The sequence below is a fragment of the Thunnus thynnus genome, chromosome 11 (assembly GCF_963924715.1).
Source record: "Thunnus thynnus chromosome 11, fThuThy2.1, whole genome shotgun sequence".
Classification (NCBI taxonomy): Eukaryota; Metazoa; Chordata; class Actinopteri; order Scombriformes; family Scombridae; genus Thunnus; species Thunnus thynnus.
In genome coordinates this window covers 33,662,962-33,689,560 of record NC_089527.1, presented here as the reverse complement: position 1 = coordinate 33,689,560, position 26,599 = coordinate 33,662,962, and the positions used below count along the sequence as shown (strand labels likewise).

At 39.8% G+C, this 26,599-nt stretch overlaps 1 protein-coding gene across 2 annotated transcripts in view; it reads right to left on the bottom strand.

The window, feature by feature from the left end:
- rab3gap1 (RAB3 GTPase activating protein subunit 1) overlaps positions 1–26,599 on the bottom strand; it is a 68,012-nt gene that overhangs the window by 17,884 nt on the left and 23,529 nt on the right. For both annotated transcript variants that reach the window (XM_067604575.1, XM_067604576.1), the window contains exons 11-21: positions 23,855–23,928; positions 21,188–21,280; positions 20,818–20,990; positions 19,307–19,414; positions 18,614–18,786; positions 16,474–16,528; positions 12,310–12,657; positions 9,929–10,066; positions 4,918–5,145; positions 4,574–4,670; positions 1,688–1,791 (exon numbers count right to left, since the gene is read on the bottom strand). In XM_067604575.1, the coding sequence (XP_067460676.1) occupies positions 1,688–1,791; positions 4,574–4,670; positions 4,918–5,145; positions 9,929–10,066; positions 12,310–12,657; positions 16,474–16,528; positions 18,614–18,786; positions 19,307–19,414; positions 20,818–20,990; positions 21,188–21,280; positions 23,855–23,928 (1,591 nt within the window). The remainder of the gene's footprint in view (positions 1–1,687; positions 1,792–4,573; positions 4,671–4,917; positions 5,146–9,928; positions 10,067–12,309; positions 12,658–16,473; positions 16,529–18,613; positions 18,787–19,306; positions 19,415–20,817; positions 20,991–21,187; positions 21,281–23,854; positions 23,929–26,599) is intronic.

The following is a 26,599-nucleotide window of genomic DNA, read 5'->3' as shown; positions in this document are numbered from 1 at the left end:
TACACAGCCCTTCAGTTCTGTCTCTGTCTGACACAGGCCATTTTAGCTCTTAGGTCTCTTTAAAGCTAAAAGCAATCACACATTGTTGTGTGATTGCTGACAACAGCTGTTGTCAGGTCTCACCAGTGTGCCATGTGATCAGGCACAGTGGAGAGCACAGATATTTTTAGACCAGAAAAAAAATTCTAGACAGTCTCACTCCCACAGTTTTAACTCCTTCAGCACATATCTTACCTCAATATGTCGCCACAAGCCTCCTCTCTCTCAAAATGTAAATACATTTCACATAGGACTTATACTTTTTGAGATCTGAGCCTTAATTGATAGGGAGTCCCTGTCACACTCTCATTGACTGCAGTACAGTCTGCAGGATGTGTGTCTCCTCTCACTCCAGTTCCTTCAACTTACAGATTCTCTCTTCCTCCAAACACTTTTTACACATATCATACATTTTCATGGTAAGCTAATACTGCTTTCACTGCTGATGTACAAATATCTGGGCTACAAGCTCTACTTTGAGGCAAATAAATTTCTCCTCAACAAAATGGGAACTTTTTTCTCCCATTTTAGGGAATGTCTGTTGGCTCAGTGGTTTAGAACACTGTTCTCATGGTTAGCTTTCCCTGTTAGATGACAAGGTTCTGTGTTCAATACCCACTCATTGCAATGCTCCTCGTAATATTGCTCTTATGTACAAAGTTGCTTTAGATCTTTATCATGTACCATAATTCAATGCGACTTGAATTCTCTTTAATATAACTACCTAAAATGTAGATTGATCTTTTGTTGTCATGTAAACTGCGTCTGAGTTGACAGTGTGACAGATTGGTTTAAGATCATGTCACATCAGAGCTCCTTTTAGATCCAAAGATTGTGAGTTTGAATCCTGCTTAGGGCAGAACTCAGTAGAGTTGAAGATGAAAAAATGCAGATTCACACAGGTGCTGTCAATCTGCTGATGGAGACTGCAAAACACAGTCCTTGTGATGAAACCTCTCTCTTTTTCTGTTTTAAACTGTTAGTCACCTCAAACCCTCAGGTTTCATTTACAATTCAAAATCGTCTTCATCTCAGAAACACACAAAAAAAAACAATCCATACAAAAACATCATCCAATGCTGGAATGCAAACAGACGCACACATAATAATTCAGAAAACTTCTGTCTGAAAAAGTACAACCCATATATTTCATGCAATTGAAAGTCTAAACACAAAAATATGACCTTGCATTGCTGTGTGACATGTTAGCTTGGTGCATAACATGTCTGACTTACAAACATGAGGATGTAGATTCAATTCCATCCATGACTGATTTTATTCTTGGTAGATTTTTCAATAGTATTCAGCTTTCAGTAATGCCATCTAAATCAGCTTTCAGCAATCACATGCAATTTCTACAGAAATTGCAGAATTTTCTAGTTATTATTATTAATTATTAATACAACAGTAAAAGTGAGAAAAACCCTACTTGATTTTTGAGTTCCTTTAAGTGAAATTCTGTACCTCATTTTTTAAATTTGTTTGCTGGACAGTCAACTTCCCCAGTGTGTAATTTCAAAGCAGTTATGCTAACGCTTTGAGTACAATAGAATGACTGTACACAAAGTTATAGGCCTGCCAGATGTCTTAGCTTTAGAAGAATGAGAGGCTTGAGGTGAGCTCTGTTCCAGTCTTGCCTGTCACTGACCTCTAATTTCTTGTAGTCGTGGTTTGGGTGGTGCAGGAGTTTGCTGGCTTGAGACGTAGCTTGCTGGATTGTCTTTTTGACTGATGGGATGTCTTCAACTGACTCTGTTACAGAAGGGATGGGGAAGAGATGGAGAAGAGAAAGAGAGGGAAAAAAACAATGACAAAGGTTGTAAGAGTAATAGTAAGCAGGTTACTGACGAAAATAGTGAGAGTATGGAATGATCGCTCTATGTGTTTTATTCAATGCTAAAATATAGTTTCAACAGAATATAGTATACTATATAGTATACTAATTACTACGTAATATAATTCCCACATTCCTGCCATCTGAAACACTATTTCTTCCCTAAGTTAAAGTAGTTTCTCACAATTTTCTATATTTTCAGCATTTAGCTGACAACCTTTACAAATTACATTTGATTAGATTTACTTTAAGATTTACTTTAATGAGAATTTTGTCTTTCATCATGGGGCAAACACTGTTTCATAACAAAACATACATGAGAAAACAAAAACATTGAACCAGAGCTAAATATGTAGCTGCAATGCAATTTCATCAATTTCATCATTGGCTTCCACATGCAGTGCTTCATCTACAAAGGTACATGTGTGTAGAAACTTACTAGCTGGGGTGTTACAGATTCCTGGTTTAGCTACTCTGACAGACTGATTTAACAAACTGACAGATTGAGCTGAAAAAAAAAGGTGATTTTCACTAAGTCAACAGAGGGATGCAGCAGCAGGTCCAGCAGTTCAGAGCAGAGGAGGTGGAGATGGTTTTGATATGGATGTTATTACGGAGGTAAATGCAGCCAAACACAGACTTTAAAGACAGCTACATTTAAATTGGGTTCCTTTAACAACCACAATCTGCTGTGATTACACCTGGTCTTCAGAGGAGGAGAATTCTCCTTTCAAAACTGACAGTTACAAACTGCATGTTAGTAAATCCAGTGGAATACATAATCTACCTCTGTTAACATGCCTCCTCCTATTATTTCTGCTTCCTCCCCTAGATGCAAATGCATTGAATAGAGAGGCGCACCTTGCAGACACTCACACAAATGACACGCAAACTGCGACTCCAGGCATCTGCTTGATAAATACAGAACGTGTTTGGGGAAGACTGCTTTTCATCTATCCCTGAAAAACCGACACAAAGCCCTTATCAGTAAATCTGGCCCTCTGTGTTTGCAACATATAGGGCTGTAGTGCTCGAGGGAGGTCTCTGTCTCAAGACATTTTTGGACCTCAGTCTTGTCTCAGGGGTATTTGTACTTTGACATCCTGGTTTTCTTTCTCTCTCTGTGTGCTCCTGTGTTTGCAATCATGGATGTACGGGTGTTGATGACTCCTGTTAGGGACTTGCCTAAAAGTTACCTGGTGTATCACTTCCAAGAATGTTTACTATTCCTGCCTTCTCATGTGGCATTTTCCAGGGCATTCCAAATTTAATACTTAATTAACAAATAAAAATATAAAATCTGATGTGAATCAATATTAAAATCACAGCTGAATCATATCTTATAGAATCAGCTTTGATTTGACATCAGCCTTCAAAACAGGCATAATCTGCATGAAAGTGTTGGATGGAGAATGTTATGGAATTTTCCATCTTTGGGGGTAACAAAGTGGGTTATATTGGGTGAATCATGGGCCTTGAGGTCACACTATAATTCTTAAGTAGAAGGAGACATTCTCTCCTCTCCTTGAGACTCGGAGTAACTGTCTGCGATGTTAAGGGAAGCGAAAGCCTCTCTGATAAAGGGTAAATCAGCGTTGGCATGGTCACCAAGGTCGGAGGGGGCCTTCGTAGACAACACAGATAGGTAAATGTGTAGATTCCATTGGCATAATCAGACATTCAAACCAGAATGTGCTGACAGTGACCTAGGCTCCATGCAACATGACCTGAACTAACACGGGTAAAGTGCAGTTCCTTGTTTAGAAACTAGTGAACCAATTAGACTCATTTTTCATATTGTAGGCTGATCTGTTGGGGTTAAAGACTAAGAGTCAGGCCTTCAGAAGGCAGAACGGAAAGAGACAGCATCAGAGTGCAGAACATCTTGATGTTTACTGTTTCAGTTCTCTGCTTGGCCAAGTGTTTTCAAAAACATTCTCTGCATTAATATACACAGATAACAGATACAGTTTTTTCTTCTCAAATGAAAATAGGCACATTATTCCTTTCCTTTCATTTTCTTTTTTCTGACTTTGGACTCTGTCTTGACTCAAACTCTGAGCTGCTTGGACTAGGATTAAACTCTACTTATGTGGTCCTGACTACAGCCCTAGCAACATGTTGTTTCTATTAGACTTGCTTGCCTTTGGCTGCCTAAAATAAAGGCAGCTTTTGCAGCAGTAACCATCAGTTAAGCCTCTATTCTGAACTACCCAATAAACAGAAAAAATGATAGAATCATTGAGGATTAACTGTCCCTAATGCCTGAACATTAAACTGGGAACTATCTACACCTCCATTTTTTCTGCCTAGATTTGTTTACATTTTGAAAAGGTCATGCTGAATTAGCTTCTAGCACTTGCTATTTACACTGCAACTTTGGATGTACAGGCATTTCATCTGGTTTACTTTTGATCATTTTTCTTTGATACCTAATACTGCTATCAATGTAAAGTTGCAGTGATTGTAGGATTCTGAGAAGGTGTGCTATTTTTGACACAAATTGCGACAATACTGTTCAAGGTTCAATTTATTTATCCATGAAATAATGGAAATGACGCTTCCTATCTTGATTTTTTTTCCTCATTTATTATTATGTGGTGGTCTTGATAATACTGTGGTGATTAACTAGTAGTTACAGCCCATATGTTTCGCTGTTTGATGTGATTAAAATTTTTTGACAAAACAATGTTTGCTCACCTTCCTCCTTCAACTTCAGAATTGCAGCATGGAGTATGCAGGGCAGGAGATGGCGGGTCAGGTCTGCAGGTTTCTGCATTGCCAGATAGTGCAGAACCTGAGGAGACAGTCAAAACCCAGGTTGAGTTTAGCTACCTTATGTTTGCTTCTTGCTGCTCTCTCTCAGTTCCACCCGTTATGCCATTATGATGCAAGATACTTGATCATGGTCACTTTCTTTTTAGGTTTATTCACTGGGAACACTATCATATCCAGCTGTGGAAGGCTTTTACTGAACATATTGATAAACTGTTCAATCAGTGACTTCTCATGTCAGTGTATCATTCATCTCTACTGAAAATTACCTTTTCGGCCTCCTTAGTATCATCAAAAAGCCTTCTCTGGCGGCGTGCAGGTGTAGCCCTGGCTGTCTCCCAAGCCTCCACCCACATGTTGCTTGGGATCTTCATCCTGGCACTAAGCTCGCCTTTCACCATTTTGTTACCCTTCTCATCGACCACCTCTTCCTCCACATAATCCCTAGGTGAGTACCAGCGCACAAAGTCCTCTAGAACACAGCCTGGGTTCGCTGCCTGTGGAGAGACAGGAAAAGTTTTATTTCAGTCTGTAAAACAAAATAATAAAATAGAGGACATCAATTGAGTAGGTGGTCCTTCAATGTGGCCCAGGACACATTGCGTTTACACTGCTAAAAGAATGTGGCCATATGCAGCCCACACCACCTACGGATGTGGTCTGAGTGATCAGATCTCAATGCGTCCTCAATGAGTCTTTGGTGTGTTCATACCTGTACTTAGAGCTGTCCACTTGTGATCGGATCATCCAAGACTCATGTTAATGCCAGGTGTAAACAGGGCCGATATCACCACTTATCAGCCACTTACAATGCAGTCCTATCATCATCCTTCATAAGCCATGTAACACCCATTCACACCTGGACTAATGTGACTAACAACTCTAACCCCTGTCATATGACAGCAATGAGGACTAATAACACCCTTGAAGGTATAAACAACCCCATAGAGGATAAATACCCTGGACTCTCCACCAGTCAGAAAGAACTGATTCAAGGATTCCAGGATTCAAGGACCTTTACTGTCATCTCACGACAGGTACATTTATACTTGTTTACTCCAGATTGCCTGAGGTCCACACATTTCTTTTGTTTTGGCAACATTGAGCGTGGCCAGCTGCTTTAAGATATTCCCAATAATGGGGAAAGGAGCTGCAACGATTAGTTGCTTAATCAATTAGATCAACAGACACTTATTTTGATAACGAAATGGTTAATTAAGTAATCTTTCAAGAAAAATGACAAAATGTTTGACATTTTCCTTGTAATGCATTTTAGTAAATTAGATATTCTTGGGTTTTAGACAGTTGCATAGACAAAACAAGACAATTAATGATGTCACTTGGAGCTCCCGAAATATTTTCACTGGCATTCAGAGACATTTTTCATTGTTTCTTGATATTTTATAGACTGATGATGATTATGATGGCGATTAAATGAGAAAATGATTGGTGAATTAATCAATGATGACAACATTCGTCAAAGAGCATTTAGAGACAGATTAACATGTTGCCTTTGATGGAATTTGCAATAAGAAAAATGTATATCTCCAGCCTTAAATAAAATATCTAATTTAATAAAACCCTGACATTCAGCTGTTTACCACTGCAAGGAAAATGTTCAAACAGCTGGATGTGAGGCACACCCTTCATGTCTACTGCAGAGGTGGAAAATTTCATTCGAGACCACTACGGAGTCAGTGTGACTGAGGGGACACACTGATATATGGATGGTAACAATGGTGGAATCTGGACTATGCAATAGGTAAGGTGGGGAAGTCAGTTGATGTTGGGGCTATGGGAGTTTATTGGCATTTGGTGGCTGACAGAACAAAATCTTTCATTCTTTTCTGTTTCCTGGACAACGTCATGGATGCTGAGTTCCTGGACAAATTTTCATAGCCCAAGTCCATTTTTATCAGGTCTTTTTTGGGTTGCTTTTTCTTATGTTTGTATACTTTCTTTGCAACACCTTGTTCTGTGTTGCACTGTTTAAAAGAAAGAAAAAAGGATATTTTCAGGTTAATGTAGAAAGATCACATGGCAGCTCATTTTAACAGAGATACCAGGACCAGGTTGCAGTGACCTCAGACTGAGCAAGGTAACCAGGGCATCCTTTACCCTGGCAACATCCTCCAGCTCCTCCTGGGGAATCCCAAGAGGTTCCCAGGCCAGAAGATGTATGTAATCATCCCTCTAGTGCGTTCTGAGTCTGCCCCAATGTCTCCTACCATGCCCTGGAACACCTCCAAAGGGAGGCATCCAGAAGGCATCCTAACCAGATGCCCAAACCACCTCAGCTGGCTCCCTTCAATGCAAAGGAGCAGCAGCTTTACGTCGAGCTCTCTACATATCTCTGAACTCCTCAACCTATCTACAAGGCTGAGGCCAGACACCCTACAGAGGAAATTTATTCTAGCCGCTTGCCTTCTGGCTCAGCTCCTTCTCCACCACAACTGTCCAGTAAAACACCTGCAATTACTGCTGATGCTGCACCGACCTGCCTGTCAACATTGCCGTTTTAAATAATCACCATGGTCTCAGACATAACATATGATACATGCCGGTTTTGAACTGCCTGTGGGAAGACTGAACATGCAAGAGTCTGTCCCCTCTTGACTGTTGTCTCTTGTCTCCTATCTCCCCTCAGAGTGTATATCTCACTCACTGACTCAAGACGCAATGTTTATCGGAATGCACAGATTTGTTTGGCTGAGCAGCATTATGTGAAATGATTTACAATGCATGTAATTGGTCTGTGAGTTTCCTGGGCCAATAAACCAGTGTTGTAAAGGCTAGGAAAGCTTTTAAAGGGATAATAAAATGTATGTATTCAAAAGAAACCCATGATTGAGGTTGGTTCTAACACTGCTACAATTCACATGATACTGAGGCTTGGAAGACATCGGGCATTTAAGTCACACTTCTAAAAAGCAACACATAAGTTTTAGATAAGGCATATTAGACGCTGGTTCATTTTTTCATTGATTTGAGATAAATATTTTAACAGTTAACATTACTTCATCCCTCTTCCCTCCCTCCAAAAAATACTGAAAAAGTCCTTGAACTTAACTATTTGCCTTAATATATAATGACATTTCATAAATAGTTAACATTCAACATTCATGTAAATGTAGCTGCATTCACTGTCCTTATACACATATTCACCTGTTGAGCAAACATAACACATAAAATACAAAGAAAGGAAATATGTATGCTTACTGTTACTTTAATGTCTGACATTAATAAGACAAACACAATGACAACATCACTGCTGACTACAGTTAATGCAGATCAATGAGGCTAGAAACTCAGATTAATTTAGCTAACATTGAACGCACCTCAGTGGCTGCTTGTTACAGAGGGGAGGACAACATATTTCTTAAGTGTATCATATCATTGATATCTTGTAGCCTGTGGAGGATAAAGATGCATACATTTTTCACAACTTATAACTAACTTAAACAACTTTGAAAAACATGTCGTGTGACAGTATCCATACCCTCTTTGCATGGGATGTTTAATGACAGCAATAGTCCCCCTTCGAACACTATTAACACTACCATATACTAATATAAATTCTCTGTAAGCTACACTCAGAAACAAGATATGAGGTACTGAGTATCTTGTTTTGTCACGCTGGATATAGCAGGAATAACAGGAATTTAAAAAAGGGCAGAAAAAGGGCACTTTCTCTCTAGGAGGCAAAATAGCATACATTTTTCACAACTTTATAACTAACTTAAACAACTTGGAGAAATGTGTTGCGTGACAGTATCCATACCCTCTTTGCATGGGATGTGTGATAACAATAATAGTCCGCCTCCGAACCTTAGTTCTGTGCTTCTGAGTTCTGTCAACTACAGTCACTTTACCTTGCGGTAACTGCAAACACTATTAACACTAACATACACTAATATAAATTCTCTGTCAGCTACACTCAGAAACAAGATATGAGGTACTGAGTATCTTGTTGTGTCACGCTGGATGTAGCAGGAGTAACAGGAATTTCTTTATTAAAAAAAAAACACCTGAGAAAAAGGGCACTTTCTCTCTAGGAGGCAAAATAGCAGGTCTATGTTTGCACATGCCTACCTATTAGTGACCTTGGCTATATATGACGCACACACTAAGAGCAATGGGCAGACCTAGAGATACTTGAACTCAATGACTTGGGGCAGCAACTTACTTCCAATCTGGAAGTGAGTTACTAATGTAGGTAATAAACTTAAGTGTTATTATCATCAACTGTTATCCATACCTAATTTGTTTAAAATTTATTTTTAATAATCTAATTTAATATTTAATCTAATTTTACATGTGGCCTGAGAAAATCCTGTCCATTATTGTTTTTTGTTTTGTTTTGTTTTGTTTTTTGCAGTTTTAGTAAAATTGAAAGAAACAAATTGAGACCATCTCTTATGCAGGTGTTATTAATCACTGAAATACAATTAATTAGATTCCATGGTATAGCACTGGAAGTCTACAAGTTCCTAATGTTAAGTTTACACCTAGCATATTTACCTATCATACCTACCTGGAGTAAATACTCAACACTGATGGGAGGAAGCAACAGGATGTAAATGGTCGCACTGAGGGGATTACATGCTATTTTGGTGAGCATGAATTTATAAAAGGTGCAATACTCCTTTTCCTGCTTTGTTGCCATTGGTTTACAATGCACTGAAACTCCCACTTTTCACTCACCACTACTCCAATGATTGTAAGTGACACTTTTATATTTAATTGCCTACCAACCCAGTGTTTCATTAAGTAACTTGCCACTGAAGTCATGTGCTTCAGTCACTAGAAGCACATTCATGGCTCTATGTAAAAGTTTCTGTGTGGTACCTGTGTTGTAGCTCAGCTAGCGGCTCTACTATGAGAGGCTCTCTGGTAGGAGTGTGTCTGTGGGGGAGTGTTAGTATGTAGCTGTAGCCCTGTTGTTTACTGTGGTTAACATTACCATTGTCAGCCCTGAATATCTTGTCAAGCTGTAAATATAGCACAATTAGTTACTGATGGGTGCCACAGAAAAGGAATAAATCTTTTGGTTATTAGCATAAGCATGGTTCTCTGAGTAGCACAACGTCACCTCTCTGTTGTCTCTCATCAAACCTAATAACGCTGCCAGCAGCTCTGTGTGAGAGGCACATACTGAGGCTACGGTTAGCACTGTTCTGAGATTTATACTCTGCGGCAGCTTGGAGTTTTGTCTATTACGTCACAATTAGAGAATTCGGCTGAACTGAGTGCATAAGTACAGATCTCTGCCTGTCTCACCTTAAATGACTCCATGTCAGAGAGCAGACAGGCACTCTGCATCCGGGCACGGAGGTGAGCACCTTCAGCTGATGTTCCCAGCTTTGCCAGTACTTCTGATTGCTCCTCTAACAGATCTTCTGTCATGGGAGCAGGTTCCTGAAAATCAAAATACACACACACACAGCAGCATCAGTGTACATCCAGTCATTGACGTTATTTCAAAATTGACTTAGTCATTTGTACACAAGTTTTTGTTTATTAGTGGTTCAAGCACATGGCACTGGTGTTTGTCACATGCTAGGCATGTGGTTTCATGAAAAATCACCATATCTTACATAACATCTGCCTGTTAAACTTTTACTTAACTTGCAGATATATTAAAAGATGAATCTCTGACATTATTCTTGCACTCTGAAAGCGCATATGACACAATGCGCAAATATTTATTATATTACTTTGGAGATTTTCTCATTAAAAAGGACAGGTTCATATTTCTCAAGTCTATCTTAAAATAATATGAAATGCCCATATGTACACTGAAAGAGGCTTGGTTGCTGTAATTGTTCAACTTGTCCATACTGGCTGCAAAGATAAACCTTTTAAGAGCTATTTCAATGTAAGTGATGGAAGACAAAGTCCACAATCCTCCTTCTGTGCAAAAATGCATTCTGAGGTTTACCTGAAGTTAATATGAGGCTTCAGCTGTCTGAGTTAAACAAATCAAGTGAGCACAAAATGCCCTCTTTGGGATTCCATGGACAATGTTTCTTTGCGGAGTCGCGGCAGAAGAATGGTAACACAAGGTATTTGGTACTACAAATCACAAAACAGTCAATAAATAGTCTTGATTGAAAGATAGAATCTAAAACAAACGTAACTCTAACATAATGTAACATAATGTAAAATCTTTCTTAATCATATGCAAGCATAATTTTTCTCTTAATATATGATATTTTATTATCATTCAGTACATATTCTATTTTATATGTCAGTGGGTTTTATCTTCCATCTTATGTTATGCACTCTATCTTATTTTTATAAATATCAAGTGGGTTTTATTTTCCATCTTATGTTACATAGCTGAGGTCAGTGGTTGGTAGGTTTGTTTTTAACCCTCACAGCACCACTAAGGGTGTTTTTTTCCTGGAAGACATTCTGGGGTAAGCTGAAAGAGGCTTACTTCGGTGAAGACCCCATGGTGAGCCTGTGTCCATTGGAAAAAGGAAGGTTCTGTTAAGCTTATGGCTTCAGAGATCTAGGCACCATTTTACAGATTGTGTACACAGCAAAATACTTTCGGAGTTTTCACTTATTAATTCTCAAATTACCACCACTAGGGTTGGGCATCGAGAACCGGTTCCAAACTAGTACCGGTTCCAAAATTCCGATTCCAAAAGAATCATTAAGAAATTTTAATTTCGATTCTGCTTATCAGTTCCTAAACGCGCTACACATCTGCAAGGACATGGCTATCTGATCAGAAAAACCCTGCCTAGCGGTTTGTAATACAGACTGGATTTTACAACTCTGGAAAGTTATCATGCTGCAACCCTGTTTACTTGTGTGCACATGTGTGACATGTCTTTTTTGTCCGCGGACGTCCGAAAAAAGTATGAATGGAACTGCGTGCGTGTCTGTGTGCAAGTCCATGAATTGGCCTTCAAAGGGACCGCACACTGTGTCACTTAGGGAAAGATGAGACAGAAAGTACTCAAAACAAAAGCAGAAAGAAGGACTTTGAATTTACATATTTTAATGAAACAAGAAAAGTCAAAGTAAGTGCTTAATAGAATAAAAATATCTTTGTTATCTTAACATTTGACCTCTTTTTTTTACCATATTGGAATTGAAACTGGGAATTGATAAGAACTGGAATCAATTAGCAGAATTGGAATCGGAATCAGAATCAGGATTGATAAAATTCAAACAATACCCAACCCTAACCACCACTGAAGTACTCATTCTATGTATTGTATTTTCACTTTATTTATCTTATGTTTAGTAATATTATCAAGCGGGTTTTATTTTCCATCTTATGTACATTTACATGCCTTTATGTTCATTTTATGTCTTTTTTTGATTTGTAATTTCTTTTGTTGCAAAGCATTTTGAGCTGCATTTTTTGTATGAAAGGTGCTATATAAATAAAGTTTTGATTATTATTATTATTAATATTATTATTTGGAATTCACAATAATAATAATAATATTGGGAGCAAACGCCGAGACACATTATTTGTATGCTTGCATACTTGACTAACAAACTGATTCTGATAATACAGTTCAGTACAATTCTGCTAATAAATAACTGATATCTGAATATTTTTAAACCCAAAACTTCATGAATACATTGGTAAATGAATGAGTAAGTGAAAAAACAGAACACAGAGAGATCCTGACCTGTGTGACAGGAACATAGAGAAGCTCTGTAGAGTGAAGTAGAACCATGTTGTTATAAGGGTGCATCCTCCCCTCCGCTTTGATTTTACTGCCATCCTTTCCCCCCTCACTGTGTGGAGCCTCCATCTCCTCCTGATCACTTAAGCACTCAAAGAACTCATCTTCACTGTCGCTCCATGAGTCCCAGGATTTTCCCGGAGAAACCTCCCTTGTTAAGTTGGATGAATTCGCAGTTGCAGTTGTAGACTCTGGTACAGGGCGGCTGGACCGCTCTCTCTCTTTGCTTCCCTCCAGCACCTTACGGGATTCATCTCTGGCCCTCTTCCTCTCAATGCAGCAGTTCAGCATCTATGCAGGAACATAAGCCCTTTTAAGACATGGAATACATAACATTGCTGTACTCTCTCTGCTAAAGTGATGGCTTGTTGTCATTCATTGTTCTTATGGCTTTATTAAGACATGACAGGACCATTATGAAAAGAGCAAGAGGGAGTGGTGCCACCACTAAAACCTTTCTCACAGACTGCATCACTTATTTTGCTTTTACAGCCTTAATTAATGATCATAAGCAACACAAGAGACACTTGCCCCCGTTTCTCTTCTAGTGAATCCACTAATACACTTGCTCCTCAGTGTCACAATTTATGAGATAGTGAATATGTATTTCATTCAATAAAATGGTAAGATGTTAAACTGTGACTCTTGTTTTGCCAAAGATGTGGCACATGCTATATGTAAAGCATTTTGCTGGATATTCATTTATTCAGTTGGCATGGATAAAAGTTGAAAATATTAGGAGGGAGACAGCTAGTCTGATTATTATTGTGGTTGTCCATGGATTTTTTTTTAAAAGCTCTCTTGCCCTGCATTGCAAATGGGAAAGAAATATGTTTGTAGATTGATCAGATATGAAAGAAATCTCCACAACAAAGTAAAATGGGCTTAAAACACATTATTCATTGGTAGTTAAAACAATTAGTTTTTTCTTTGTGCATAGGAGATGATGCTTATGTGAGAATCTTATTACAGTTACAGCGCCAAATCACAACAAAAGTCATCTCAGGGCACTTTTCACATAGAGCAGGTCAAGACCGTACTCTTTAATTTACAGAGACCCAACAATTCCCCCATGAGCAAGCACTTGGCGACAAGTGGACCCTAACCATGCCAGCAAAATGCCCCCACAGCATAACAGAGCAGCCAGATCCCTTCACTGTCAGGGTCAAGCATTCAGACCTGTACCAGTTTTTCCTTTAATTTGTCACCTGTCTGTATGTACACATGTATGTATATGCATCATTCCACACAGCTCCGGTGAGAAACAGGACTGTGATCAGGGGTTATGATGTTTTGCATTACAGGCATGTGGTACTAGTAAATTATCAATCCTAGTATATACATTATGATCTTGCGAATTAAAGAAATACTCTCTGCCCATTTTATTAAAGAATCTCCATACATTACCCAAATTCATGTTGTCTACGTATGTTTTCAGGAGGTTACTTGTGTCTGAGGATATTGCTCTCTGACTGGATAACTGGCCACAACTGTTTGGCCCCTATAACTATGATATACCCCTGTCCTTACCTGCAATTCTTGTTTGGTGGAGTAATGGAACACTTTTAATGAATTATTATTGCCATACTGCTAGCTTTCATCAGAAATTTTAAATAGTATATTTGGCCTATCCACTTGCCCTTGATTTTGCAATGAGCCTTATTCTTCAAATCAAGTTAAAGGAAAATTACATCAGCCAGCAGGAAATTAAGGTTCTCTGTGAAAGCCACAACAACTCAGGGGAATGCCCTACCTGATGATATGAAGAGCTGCAGTTCCATCAGTGCGATCAAAAATTAAAAAATCTGCAAAAAACCACTCAGCTCTGCAACCACTGACTCTAAATTTCACCTCATAGTCTTCTCATGAACGCAAATAATCTTGACATTGTGGGTGTATGTGATGTACTTTTGTGTGTACCTTTGTATTTTGTGTGTGTCCTGTGTGTTTTTTGCTTTGTACTGTTTGTTACTGTGCTGTTATATGTTTAAATTGTGGGGACTACAGATGAAAATTATTAATTTATTATTATTATTATTATTATTATTATTATTTTGATTATTATTATTATTATTTATAGGCTAACTCTGGTACAGTAGATCAAATGGTAACATTTATGTTCAACACTGTACATGGTCCCAATAAATACAACAATGAACTTACCCCTTTTCACTAGTTAATTAATATCATTTGCATTCCAAGATCAAAAAATTATGTGATTCTTAGTCCCCTGTCCCTCTCCTGTCAATGTATAGTATCTGTATGGTAATTTATTTTCACTGTTCTGGGACTTTTCATGCTGTTGTGCAAACCATAAAAAACAACCTCATCACTATGAACAACTACACCTCGTCCGAACAGCAGGTAAGTCTAACAGTTCACAACTACAAGAGCCAGTCTACTATAGCCCTAACCTCCTATCAATAACTGCTTGAGCCCTAACACTCTTCTATACTAATTTACTAGCTCCACCATTGTATTTCTTTGTAGGTTGTAAAGTATAAATAGTATCTGCATTATCTAAGTGAATGCATTTCTTACTTAGTTTAATTCAAAACCAGAAAGCCAAATATCATTAGCAAAGTCTCAGCCATTGCAATGACCTCACCTTATTTCTAGTTTTAATTTAAACATTATTTATGTATACAATCATATGGTGTCTCAGAAAAAGAGTGTAATCAAAACTTAAATAGTTTTAACAGGTAAATGAGGTAGGTATGAGAAAAACAAATTGGGCCCCATTAACAAATCCATAAGGCATACAGTTTCCTCGAGGAATGGGTTCACAATTTTTCAAGTCTGTCTTAAAACAACAGTGCCCAAATGAGCATTGAAATAGGTTTCTCTTGCCATAATCATTCCTCCTGTCCATACTGGCCATTAGAAGATCCCTTCATAATTCACTTACAATGTAAAATTGTACTTAAAAGTTTATCTGAAGCTAATATGAACTTCAGTCATCCAAATAAGTCAAATCAAGTAGATATATTTCATTGTTACAGTCTTTTTAGTGCCAAAGTCCCTCTTTTTGTTACTACACTTTAACCACAGCCCAAAAGGTGAACACTATCTACTTGTTAACCTTTATAGAGGGGGCAATAACACCCTGACTGGAAACTGTATATTCTGAAAGTAGTAGACAGTAGACAATTATTCCTGCCTGGTTTATTTCTCTTTCGTTATGAATGTAATTTGGTCTATTGTTAGATCATTTTAGACTGTTGTTTTCTGTAGTTTTTGTATTTGTTTTAGCATTTGTAGTTTGTTGCATTTAAATGGGTAATTATTGTATAAAACAAGTAATTAGAACCACAATAAAATAATTGAAAAAGTAAAACCTTGGCCTTTACTTAAATTGTTCTGTTCTCCCAGTGTCACATCTACCAATTGCGAACAGTCATAATGACTGATTTGTCTTGAGTATCCTTAATTCATTTGCATTTCCATCACTGTAGGGTACTGGAGAAATACAATTTACTGATCTTTGAGAATTTTAGATTATTCTCAAGTTTGTGCCTAGTTTATAAAATTTTAAATGGTTTGGCCCCTCCTCCACTATGTGGCTTTGTGTACACTCGCTCAGTAAGTTCTATTTGATCCTCCATAATATCCTCTATACAAGATTGTACCATAACATTTTGTCACACTGCATTTTGGCAGTCAGCTTTCTCTGTGAAAGCCACAACTCAGTGGAAAGCCCTACCTGATGATATGAAGAACTGTAGTTCAATCAATACATTCAAGGCCAATTAAAAAATCTACTTAAAACCAATCAGCTGTGTGACCACTGAGTCTAAACTCCATCTATGGTCTTCTCATTAGCACAGGTAGTCTTGCTTTTAATTTGACAAGTTTACATTTTTAATCTCTAATTGACATTGTGGGTGTATGTGATGTGCTGTTGTGTGTAGCTTTGTATTTTGTACTGTGTGTTCTGTGTGTTTTTTTTGCTTTGTACTGTTTGTTGTTGTGTTTTTGTATATTTTGATTGTGGGGGACTACGGATGCAAATTAGCTTTGAGCTAACTCCAGCGCAGTGCAAATCAATCATTTGATATTTTGTATGGCTAAAACACACACTCTTTGTGTTTTAGTATCAATGGCTACCTGGAGTTTCTGGTGCAGGAGACAACAGCGAAGATCAGGAGGCCCACCAGCCAGTCTGCAGATCAGGAAGCAAATGGAGAAGATAAGGTGGACATGAGTCAATATGACAGTACTAATAAATTGAGCAACTACATCAACTACTTCTTGAACTGCTTCAACTGGGGCAGATTATTTTATCAAACTGTGCTTTGAATACTCAAAAATGGTGGTGATGAAATGTTTAAATTAAGTCTACACTGAGTCAAGAAAATCAAGATGTGCCAATATCACAAAAATTAGGGTTTTGTTCTTGTACTACAGGACAAGGTATTTGTTGTGCCGCTAGCTGGACAGCTGTGGCAATGCTTTTCTAGATGCTGATCTAAAAATGTTGCATCATATTTATGGTGCTATGCCTATAGCTTGTTGGGGCTTGGTACCCAATCTCGGAGTGTGGGGAGGATGATGATATCTCCCCTCTGACCTGTCGTCCTGGCTCCCCCTTGCCGTAGCATGTTCGTTGTACCTCATCAATCTCTACTTGTGATAGCAGTTGCCGTTTGCGGATGTTGGAACACTGAGCTAGTAGCTGTTTCTTTGTCAGCTTAGATGTTGGGTTTTGAAGCATCCATATATCCCACAACCTCTGTATATAGTCGTTCTCATTAGGGTTACTTGTATAGTCGCGTTCCAAAAGATCCATATTCTCTGCCCTACTCCATCTATGTCTTGTTTCAGTAGCCCAGTTCTCATCAGGGTGTCGTGGTTCCCCAACACCTGACGGGGACCTTGTTGACCCAGCAATGTCCGAGCCAGTATGACTCTCGAATTCGCGGTTTCACTCTTACTGAGGTAGGCCAGCAGCATCAAGGACCTTGCCTAAGGGTCCACACTGGATATGTGTTACCCCGCCCTGGCCGGGATTCGAACCCCCAGTCTCTTGCGCCAAAGTATATATATATATAAACCTTTGCACAGTACTATATATATATATATATATATATATATATATATAGTACTGTGCAAAAGTTTTAGGCACACTACATGTTTAGATTCTTATCCATTATGCAATAACATCAGGGAGGTGTCTGATCTGTCCCAAATTTATTCATGACATGACAGTGACACCAAGCATACAGCTAGAGTCATAAAGAGCTATTTTCAGCAACAAGAATGATGAGTCCTGCAATAGATGGTATGGTACGGCCCCCACAGAGCCCTGATCTCAACATCATGGAGTCAATCTGGGATTACATGAAGAAGGACCTGAGATGGCCTAAATAATAAATCCACAGAGGAACATTCTTTCTCCAGGATGGTTACAACAACCTACCTGCAAGTTACCATGAAACACTGTGTGAAAGTGTACCGAGGAGAAATGCTGCTGTTTTAAGGGCAAAGCTGCTCACAGCAAATATTGATTTCATTTAGGTTTCTGCTGTTAACTCAACTTTGTAAGAAGTTAATTGATAAATTAAAACAATTTATAGCAATATTTTTGTAGCATTCTCACTTTACTTTTAGTGCCTAAAACTTTTGCACAGTACTAATATATATGCATATATATGCATATAAGATTGATTTATTGTTTTTCACTAAATAGGATGTTCACTAAAAAAAGATGTGTTGCAATAAAAATATTTGTTTCTTAACAAAACGTAAGGTGAAGTGATTCCAGTATGGTTTAGTGCCATTTTAAGAGTTTTAAGCATATTTTGAAGATTATCGGGATAATATCTTGAATCACAATAATTTTGGCCAGGATAATCATGACATGAAATTCACAAAGTGAACTTTTGCCTCACATTATTTGCACGAGTGTGACCACTGGTTCATTTGTGTTTTTTGCCCCAACAGTGCAATGTACCAACTGTATGTTAGTTGTAATCTAGCTAGCAATGGATGCACCAACTGTGTCTGTGGAAGTGTTTCTGTGTGTTTGTATTCAGTTCAGCTACTAACTGAACTCACAACTTACCAGAAATTCTAGTTATTTCCCTCCACTTCTTTGCATCACTTAGCTGCTCCCTGGTCAATTTCACATCTACTGACCTCTTTTCATTGACACATTGCATCTTTATGTAATCATGCCTCATCTAAATTGGCTTTGCGTTCTGTCTTAGCACACAGTAAGAGTGGCCCAGGTATGTCTTGTACCCACCCGTAGATAAGGAAGTTGTTTTCCCAGCGGTAGCGCAACTCTAGGACAAACTCCTGCCAGAGGTGGGCAACAGCCCGCAGCCCACCATGGTAGAAGTTGACCAGACACACACACAAAGCCAGTCGGTAGGTCAGACTGTCACTGGGTGCTGACTTCAGCTGGAGAAAAAGGTTCTGGACACAGGGAGATAGAAAGCAGAGTGAACAATGGATAAACATATATATCAGAAAACTTTGATTCAGAATAGAAATCAAATAGAGCTTGAAAAGCTCACTTTTGTGACTGACCACAAGGAATGCAACCATCAGATGGGAATGCACAGTGGCATCCTGACCCCATGTTACTAGACCCCATGTCACTGATCCCATGGGTGCATTAACTCTAGTGGCCTTGTATTCAACGTTTCTGGCCACACTGGTGAAAAAGTGCTGCATTAATGCAGTGGTATAAACAGCTAATAACACGGTTATTTTTCTTTATATCTATTCTTATTGTACTAATTTTATTGTAACCCAATAAAATAAAGTTTTATTGTAATTTTTAGGGCTGTTTTGTAAAGCACACTGAGCTGTATCTTTGCATGAAAAGTGCTGTACAATAACGTCTTTATCATTATTATTATTAGATGTCACCTGGCTGGCACCCCAAATAGATAAACTCAACAGTGTGCAAGTGGTAAAGGCAAAAACATACGTAGTCACAGTTTTTATCTTGCTCGGTCTTCCCACAGGCATTTGACTGTGCGGTTTTACTCTTGCTATTCTCTGACGACTTCTCCACAGCAGCATCTGGGAAGAGATACTGAGACATGCAAGAAGAAAATCATATTAACACTTATAGTAAGTACTAATATGCATTTCAATTATACATTTACTTATATTGATGATTCAACCAGGAGAGTTTCATGCCAATCCAAGCTGTAGAAGAGCTAGGATTTTTTGTTCCGGTACCAGGGGCACCCCAAATGTCAGTTATAGCACTGGATATGTTCACAAAAGGAGAGGCTTCCAAAGTTTCACTTAGGAGTGAAAACATGTCAAAATATTCCTCCTTCTGTTCAAAAGAATATGTTTTTTCTTGAAGATCTCAATTTTGTCCCGGAACAAAAAACACTGCTACTGCAGTTTCTGCCTTGCATTGACATATTGAGCTGATTCAACTGTTCAAATATATCTGATAAGTAGGCCAGTTTTGCACAAAAGTTAACATCAGTGTAATGCTCAGCACGTTCCCGCGGATGCAGTGAGGTGATGTGGGAGACAACCCTGTGCCAGTAAAAGCTCCAAAGTGTGTGGTGAGGAAATATGACCCTGAATAAATTCAATATGGATTAATAATGGCAGGTAGTGATGCTGAGCCAAAAGCACAGTGTGTTGAACGTGGTGAAATTGTGTCAAATGAAGTGCAAAAACCATCAAAACTCCAGAGACATTTAAACACAAAGCACCCGGGATGTGTTGGAAAGCCAAAATAATATTTCCTAAGAAAGAAGGGTGGGCTTCAGGAACGTCATCACAACATTAACAACTCAGTCAAAAGCCACTTTGAAAGCTAGCTATATGGTTGCTACTTTTGTAGCTCGTAGCAACAAACCCTTTAACATTGCAGAAGAGCTTAATTTGCCTTGCTCTGTGGATATGTGCCGAGAGTTACTAGGGGAGGCAGCTGCAACCAAAATTCAGTTAATGCCACTCTCCAGTGACACTGCGAGCAGAAGAATTGTTTATATGAGTGATCGTTAACAGTGACAAAACAGGTTTGTCTCTACCTGCTGATGTGACTCGTGATTGGTACGGTGATATTCAAACATAACTGGTCATTGAAATGATGCATTTTAATTTGATGTTTTTTATTTATGTAAATTCTTACGCACATTTAGATATGAAAATAACTAGCTTTGTAAATTACCTATTTTTAATTAAAAAAAATAAATTTAGCCATTTGGCACTGCCACTGCCTCCGCGGCCCACTAGATGGAACTCTAATGCCCACCAAGCCACTCTCAACCAGTGGGCCTCACACACATTGCACTGCTGCGTCCAGTTATACTGCTAACCCCCCCTATAAAAATTTCTCCTTGGATTGACACAAATCTCATAGGTCTCTCTATCTCTGCAAAGAATGCGTTTTCACCAGCAGTTTCCAACATCATGTTGTTTTCTGTGAGGAAACCTTGTAAAACAGGGAGCACAAATAAGCCTTACCAGAAGGATGGAATTGAGTATATCAGAGCTGAGAGGTGACTCATCAATGCGTCTGTGGCGTCGGATGTGCTTTCGGGCACTATGTACCATATTGGACACGGAGAGTTTGGAGATCGGCACTGTTGCCGCTGGCTCTGTCAGCTTGGATAAGGCAGAGCTGATGTCACTATTTTCTGCAGAAAAAAAAACAGCACATATTTTCACCATTTAATATTTTATACTGTATTAATTATGTATCAGATCTCTGAACATCCGCATTTGGATTTACTGAGAAGTTAGAGGCAGTTCTATGGAAACAATCATGCTTTGGAATACAGTGTGTTAAGTGACACTGCAGTGTCATTAATTCCAGTACATCCAGTAACCTGACCTTTGCCTTCCTCTTCAGCCAATCCTCTTCCCAGAACTTCTTCTATAGACTCCTTCCTACAACAGAGCTTAAAGAACTCTGTCAGAAAGTCACCTGCATGAAAAGATAATGGGCCAAATCCTTATAATAACATTTTTTACACATTATACTGCTCTACACAGCTAAAGACCCAACTAACAGAAAATTACTGAATTAATTGTTTGTCTTAAAAGTTTTGTTATCAACAGACAGGCACTGTCACACTGAAAGCACGCAATAACATACAAGTGTTGGCTCTGTTAGGGCAATATGCATCAACAGTAACATTTCCCTTGTGATGCTTTTCAGCAAAGCAATATCAAACATCAATGATATTAAGTTATTTAAACTGTCACAGTCACAGGTTGTCATTTGTCCTATTGATTGGTTGTTAAACCTCAAAAATGCCGGTCTTGTCTAATATGAGCCTATCAGACACCAAGGGATAAAGAGAAGAGAGTGAGAGTGAGTCTGTCAAGTACACCCCAATGTGGAATTGTCAGGTGAAACTAGCAAAATGGCGTAAAGTAAAAATAATAAATTCTGTAACTGTATTATCAAAGTCATGAACATGAAATATAAAAAATAATTTGTAAATGAAAACCAAAATTTAAGCCACCGTGTAATAATTTATCTTGTAATTATTGTATAAAGAAGCTGATTTCCATTTATTGGACTGTTTCACCGCTTTTGTGTGTATTTTCCTGCTTTGCTCTCCTAAGTCCTGTTCTCGGTTCAGTTTTCATGCCGCTGACCCTGTTTCCATGTAGACAGCTTGTGATGACACATAGTGACTTCCGGTTTTACTGGATGGTTTGAAGGTGTGCAAGGAATTGGCAAATGAAAATGAAATGATCTACAGAATTGACAAATGATATGAACTGGTGCCAGGATATATAGATATTATGGAAGTGCAGGACCTCCCTTTTCATAGTATTGACCTGGTGATGGGAAAAGACGGAGCCGACACAAAGGTTATTCTAGATGACGCTAAGCAGAGACAAGTGGGAGGCCTGAAGTCAAGACCTAGAACAAGACTATTCGAGACAAGGTTTTCCCTCCGTGTGGTAAAACTTGAACCAGCCAAGAAAGCAGCACAGGAAAAGGAAGAGACTAGAGAGGTTGAGAATGCAGGTCCTGAGGAAAAATCACTGGCAAACAGTCTTGCTGATTTGGGGAATCCATGGTTTGATGCATAGGCAGGTCTTGATGCTCTCCACATCACCTTAGCTAACAGGAATCCCCACTCACCAGCAACAGTGGTGCTGCCCATGCTGAATGGGGCTCTGCATGGGCCAGGGGGTGGAATCTGTTTCAGACATGACTGTCTCATTGTCCATTTCATTTTGCTACTTACTTTGCCAGTTTATTAATGCCCCAACTGGGATTTGAACCCATGTCTATTCAGCAGCTGCTTTAGATTGACACCCAACTTCACTCCATCACTCCAGTGTGGCCAGTCTGATTGTTGGTTTATTGAAGAAGATGAAAGATGAAAGATGACAATGGCAAAATACCAATGGCAAGGGCCTATTTTACAGTAGTCGAGAGACAAAGAGAGAGAACATGCGCCGGGCAGACAGAGTGGGAGACTCTGCTGCTGCTGCTGCAGATGGTCACAGAGCAGACACTTTTAGTTTATAATTGTACCGTCCATCATCCAACTTATTATTGATAACACACTTAATATTTTACAAATTATATAATATTTTTTATTTGATAAGCGTGGGCACTGATACATGACAATAAACTAAATGGGTTTTATTAAAAAAAAGCAACGACAGTGGGGGCAGTGGGCAAGTAATGTAATCGGTGTATGCACAAACACCATGTAACACCTGTAACACCTTTCCACACAGCAATATGTTTTGCACAGCACCAACCCAAGGGGAAAAATAGACAAGATGACACCTAGTGAACAACATCCTTGGTGTCAATGTGATCATGAGTCTTGGCATTATCTCAAAATTTAAGACCTGCCATCGTTAAAAATAACAGCGTGTAATTGGGTGTGGTCTAAAGTGTGTTAGGAGGCTTTAGCACAGGTCAAGGCCATTTTGTCCACTGTGTTGAAAGCTGTTGTCTTTAGCTCGCCATTTGCTCATGCTGTGGATACTGTGGATGATGTAGGGATTGGAGCTCTCCATCTTCAGAATGATGGAACCTGTTGCATACTGTTACAAGAAACTAAACAAAAATCAACAAGCATATTAAACCACTGAGAAAAAGGTTTTGCTTCATGCCATCATTCAAATATAAAACCTGTCATTGTCAGTAAGCAGTACAATTTAAGAGTTATTCTGTAGTCAGTCAGGATTAATCAGAGACCAGCTGAACTTGAAACCAGCAGGGTACTAAGGCTTCTCAAATAGTTTTTATATTGTATTGACTAAAAATTCTACATTAATGAAACAAAATCTAAAAGAAAGAAATATCTGATTGAGTTGAGATAATCTCACTTGTTCGCAGTGCATTTTCCCTAGTTTCTGGAATATTTCAATCTCTTGAAAGACAGGGTAAGGCAGATCACTGCACTAGTTTCAATAACAGTGGTGAAAGCAGGTGAAACAGTATCATCTCCTTGGCTTTTTCATGTTTTATAGGCATATAAATTGCGTTGCCCACTGGAAACCAAGGGATTCATCTTACCCAGTAAACACTGAGGGTTTTCAACTGTCCTGACTCGGACTGACCAGTGAGGAGCTTGGAGAGGGTCAAGGTCACTGCCGGGGCACAAAGAGAGCACATAGGATTAAATCATATAACCTGTTGTTTTCCACATTTCTGCCTGAGCCTGCAGGGGCACTGAGGCACAAAATAAACAAACTGGTAAATGTACTTAACAAGCAAAGGACATTGTCTGCAGTGGTAAGGAAGAATAGCATAACACAAAACATTTAGCATCTAGATTGACTGTGCAGTCATGAAGATTTTCTTTTGCACCACTGTACACTGTACAGTTGCCTCTTAGGTCCCTATCTATGGTATATAACACCATCAAGAACTGAGCTCTGCTCCCAAAAGTCAGCATTTTCCTCAGCTGATGCCAGCAGAGCAGGGGGACCTTGGTCTTAGAGGGCTATGCCTATACTCACAGAGTCTGGAGTTATTATACATAACTAACATTCTATAACGTACAGGCTTCGCCTTCTAAGGGCTGTCACTATTGAATTAAGGGCGAAGCTGATGTAGTCAATTCCCCACTGTGACACCAAGGTTTACAAGCAGATAAAAAACACCAGTTTACAACCCCATAAGTGCGAAGCATAATAAGGCAGGGAGGTACAGGCTGTGTCATGGTCATTTATCATGTCAGGCCCTGTGTGGAAAAACAGAGTGAAAATTACACTCCCTTCACACCACACACCACCTGCTGCAGGAAAGTGGGATGTTAATTACACAATGTAATGGTCCTCATCAGCTCACTAATCCATGATGGGATTTGAGGAGCACCTCTTGGCACCTGCATAAAAGTGCCAGATCTGACAATACGTCATTGGCTGTCTAGCATGCTTAAAACTGAGGAAGTAAGGGAGGACTCAGGACTCAGATACATTGCACAGATAGAAATGGAAGAATGGGCATGGAGAGGCCCAAGATGCTGCTGAGCAGATGTCCGCCACCACCATCTCTCTGAGGAGCGCTGTGGATGAGGATAAGGCTCTCGTGGAGTGAGCACAGATGCCCGGCGGAGGCTCTGCCCCCACTGCAATGTAGGCGTGTGTAATAGCACCACACAGCCAGTGAGACAGATGCTGCTTTCACAGGGACTCACCTTGTGAGTGTCCTCTGTAGGGGACAAACAGTTGTTGCATCTGTCTGATGTTAGCTGTGCACAAAAGATAATAAGACAGGGCGTGCACCAGGCAGATTTTGGGTATCAGCTTGAACTGGTGTTTTCCCAGAGTGTGCAGCACCAGGGTTAATCCCACTGAGGTGCAAAAGAGCGCACACCAGGTCTCTGTCATCTGACTCCTTTCAGAAAGTGCTTAACCAAAGGATGCGCAAAACAGAAGTCTCTAACTGAAGCCTCTGTGACAGGATGAGATGGCTGCGGCATATAACTTAATCGTCGACGGAGCCAGTTCCTTATTTACCAATGTCTGGAGATAAGTCAACACAAGGGGCAGAGGACATGACATCGGGTCTGAGCCTCTCTCCATGCACCAGCACAGAATAGCGAACCATCTATCTAACATCATCTATCGTAACAGGCTTTAGTAGAAGGAGCTCTCACCCCATGGATAGTGCATACCACTGCAGGGGGCAGGCCTAACCTTTCCAGGTGCTCCCATTCAGGTTCCAAGCCAACAGCCACTGGCCTATCACCAGGAGGTGGAGGATCGCAACATCCAGCTGTGACAGTGAGTCTCTGTGCCGTGTTAGCTGCCATGTCTTCCCTGCCAGCAGCTGCACCATGGGTGAGAACTGTGCTCGTGTGTTCTGGGGCCACCAGAATAACTGCTAGATGTTCCTCCTGAATGAGCACTAAGAAGCAAGGAATCAGGGTAATGCATAAAAAGGGACCTCTGGGCCACGGCTGGTGAGAGAAGGCATCCACTCCTCCTCTCACCACAGTGCACATTGCACGATCTCTCATGAGGCGAACAGATCCACCTCTGCTTTCCCAAATCTGTCCCACAACATGTGGGACTTATTGTGGGAGGGACCCCTGTGAGACATCAAGTCTGCTGCACGGTTCTGTATTCCCGGGATGTACACCACTTTGATAGAGTGCAGGTGTTTGTGAGACCACAGCAGGAGGCTCCTGGCTATTTCCAGAAACCAAGCTGAGTGTACACTGCTGCTGTCATGTTGTCTGTTCTCACTAATATCTGTTTGTCAGCAGCGGAGCAGTGTGTTTTAACACTTTCAGGGCTGTGGACAACTCCAGACAGTTTATGAGGAGAGACAGAGGCTTCTTCAACCTCCGACAACTTTAGATTGGCACGCTTCTCCTCAGCCAGAGAGAGATGTGTCCGTGTACACTGATGTGTGATGTGGCCTAGCTCTCCCGAGAGGAACCCCCATCTACGGAACATGGGGGGGTTTTCCAGTAAGCCAGGTCTGACTACAGTGAGAGAGGAATAGTCAGCACACGTCTTTGTCGTGCCGTATTGGGTTGAGACGCAGGCGGCTGAACCATCTCTGAATTTTCCTCATGTGGAGGAGTCCCAACAGGACAACCATGTGACTTGCAGACATCATGCCCAGCAGATGCATCACAGATAGCGTCATCACCACTCTGTGGGGAGCAACACGTGACAGGAGAGAGTTTAGTGCTTCCAGCCTGGCTGGGGACAGCTCTGCTCTCATGGTGGTGGAGACCATGTGCACAGCCACGTAAGTTATCAACTGGGTTTGAAGCAGAGAACTCTTTTGCCTATTGATGGC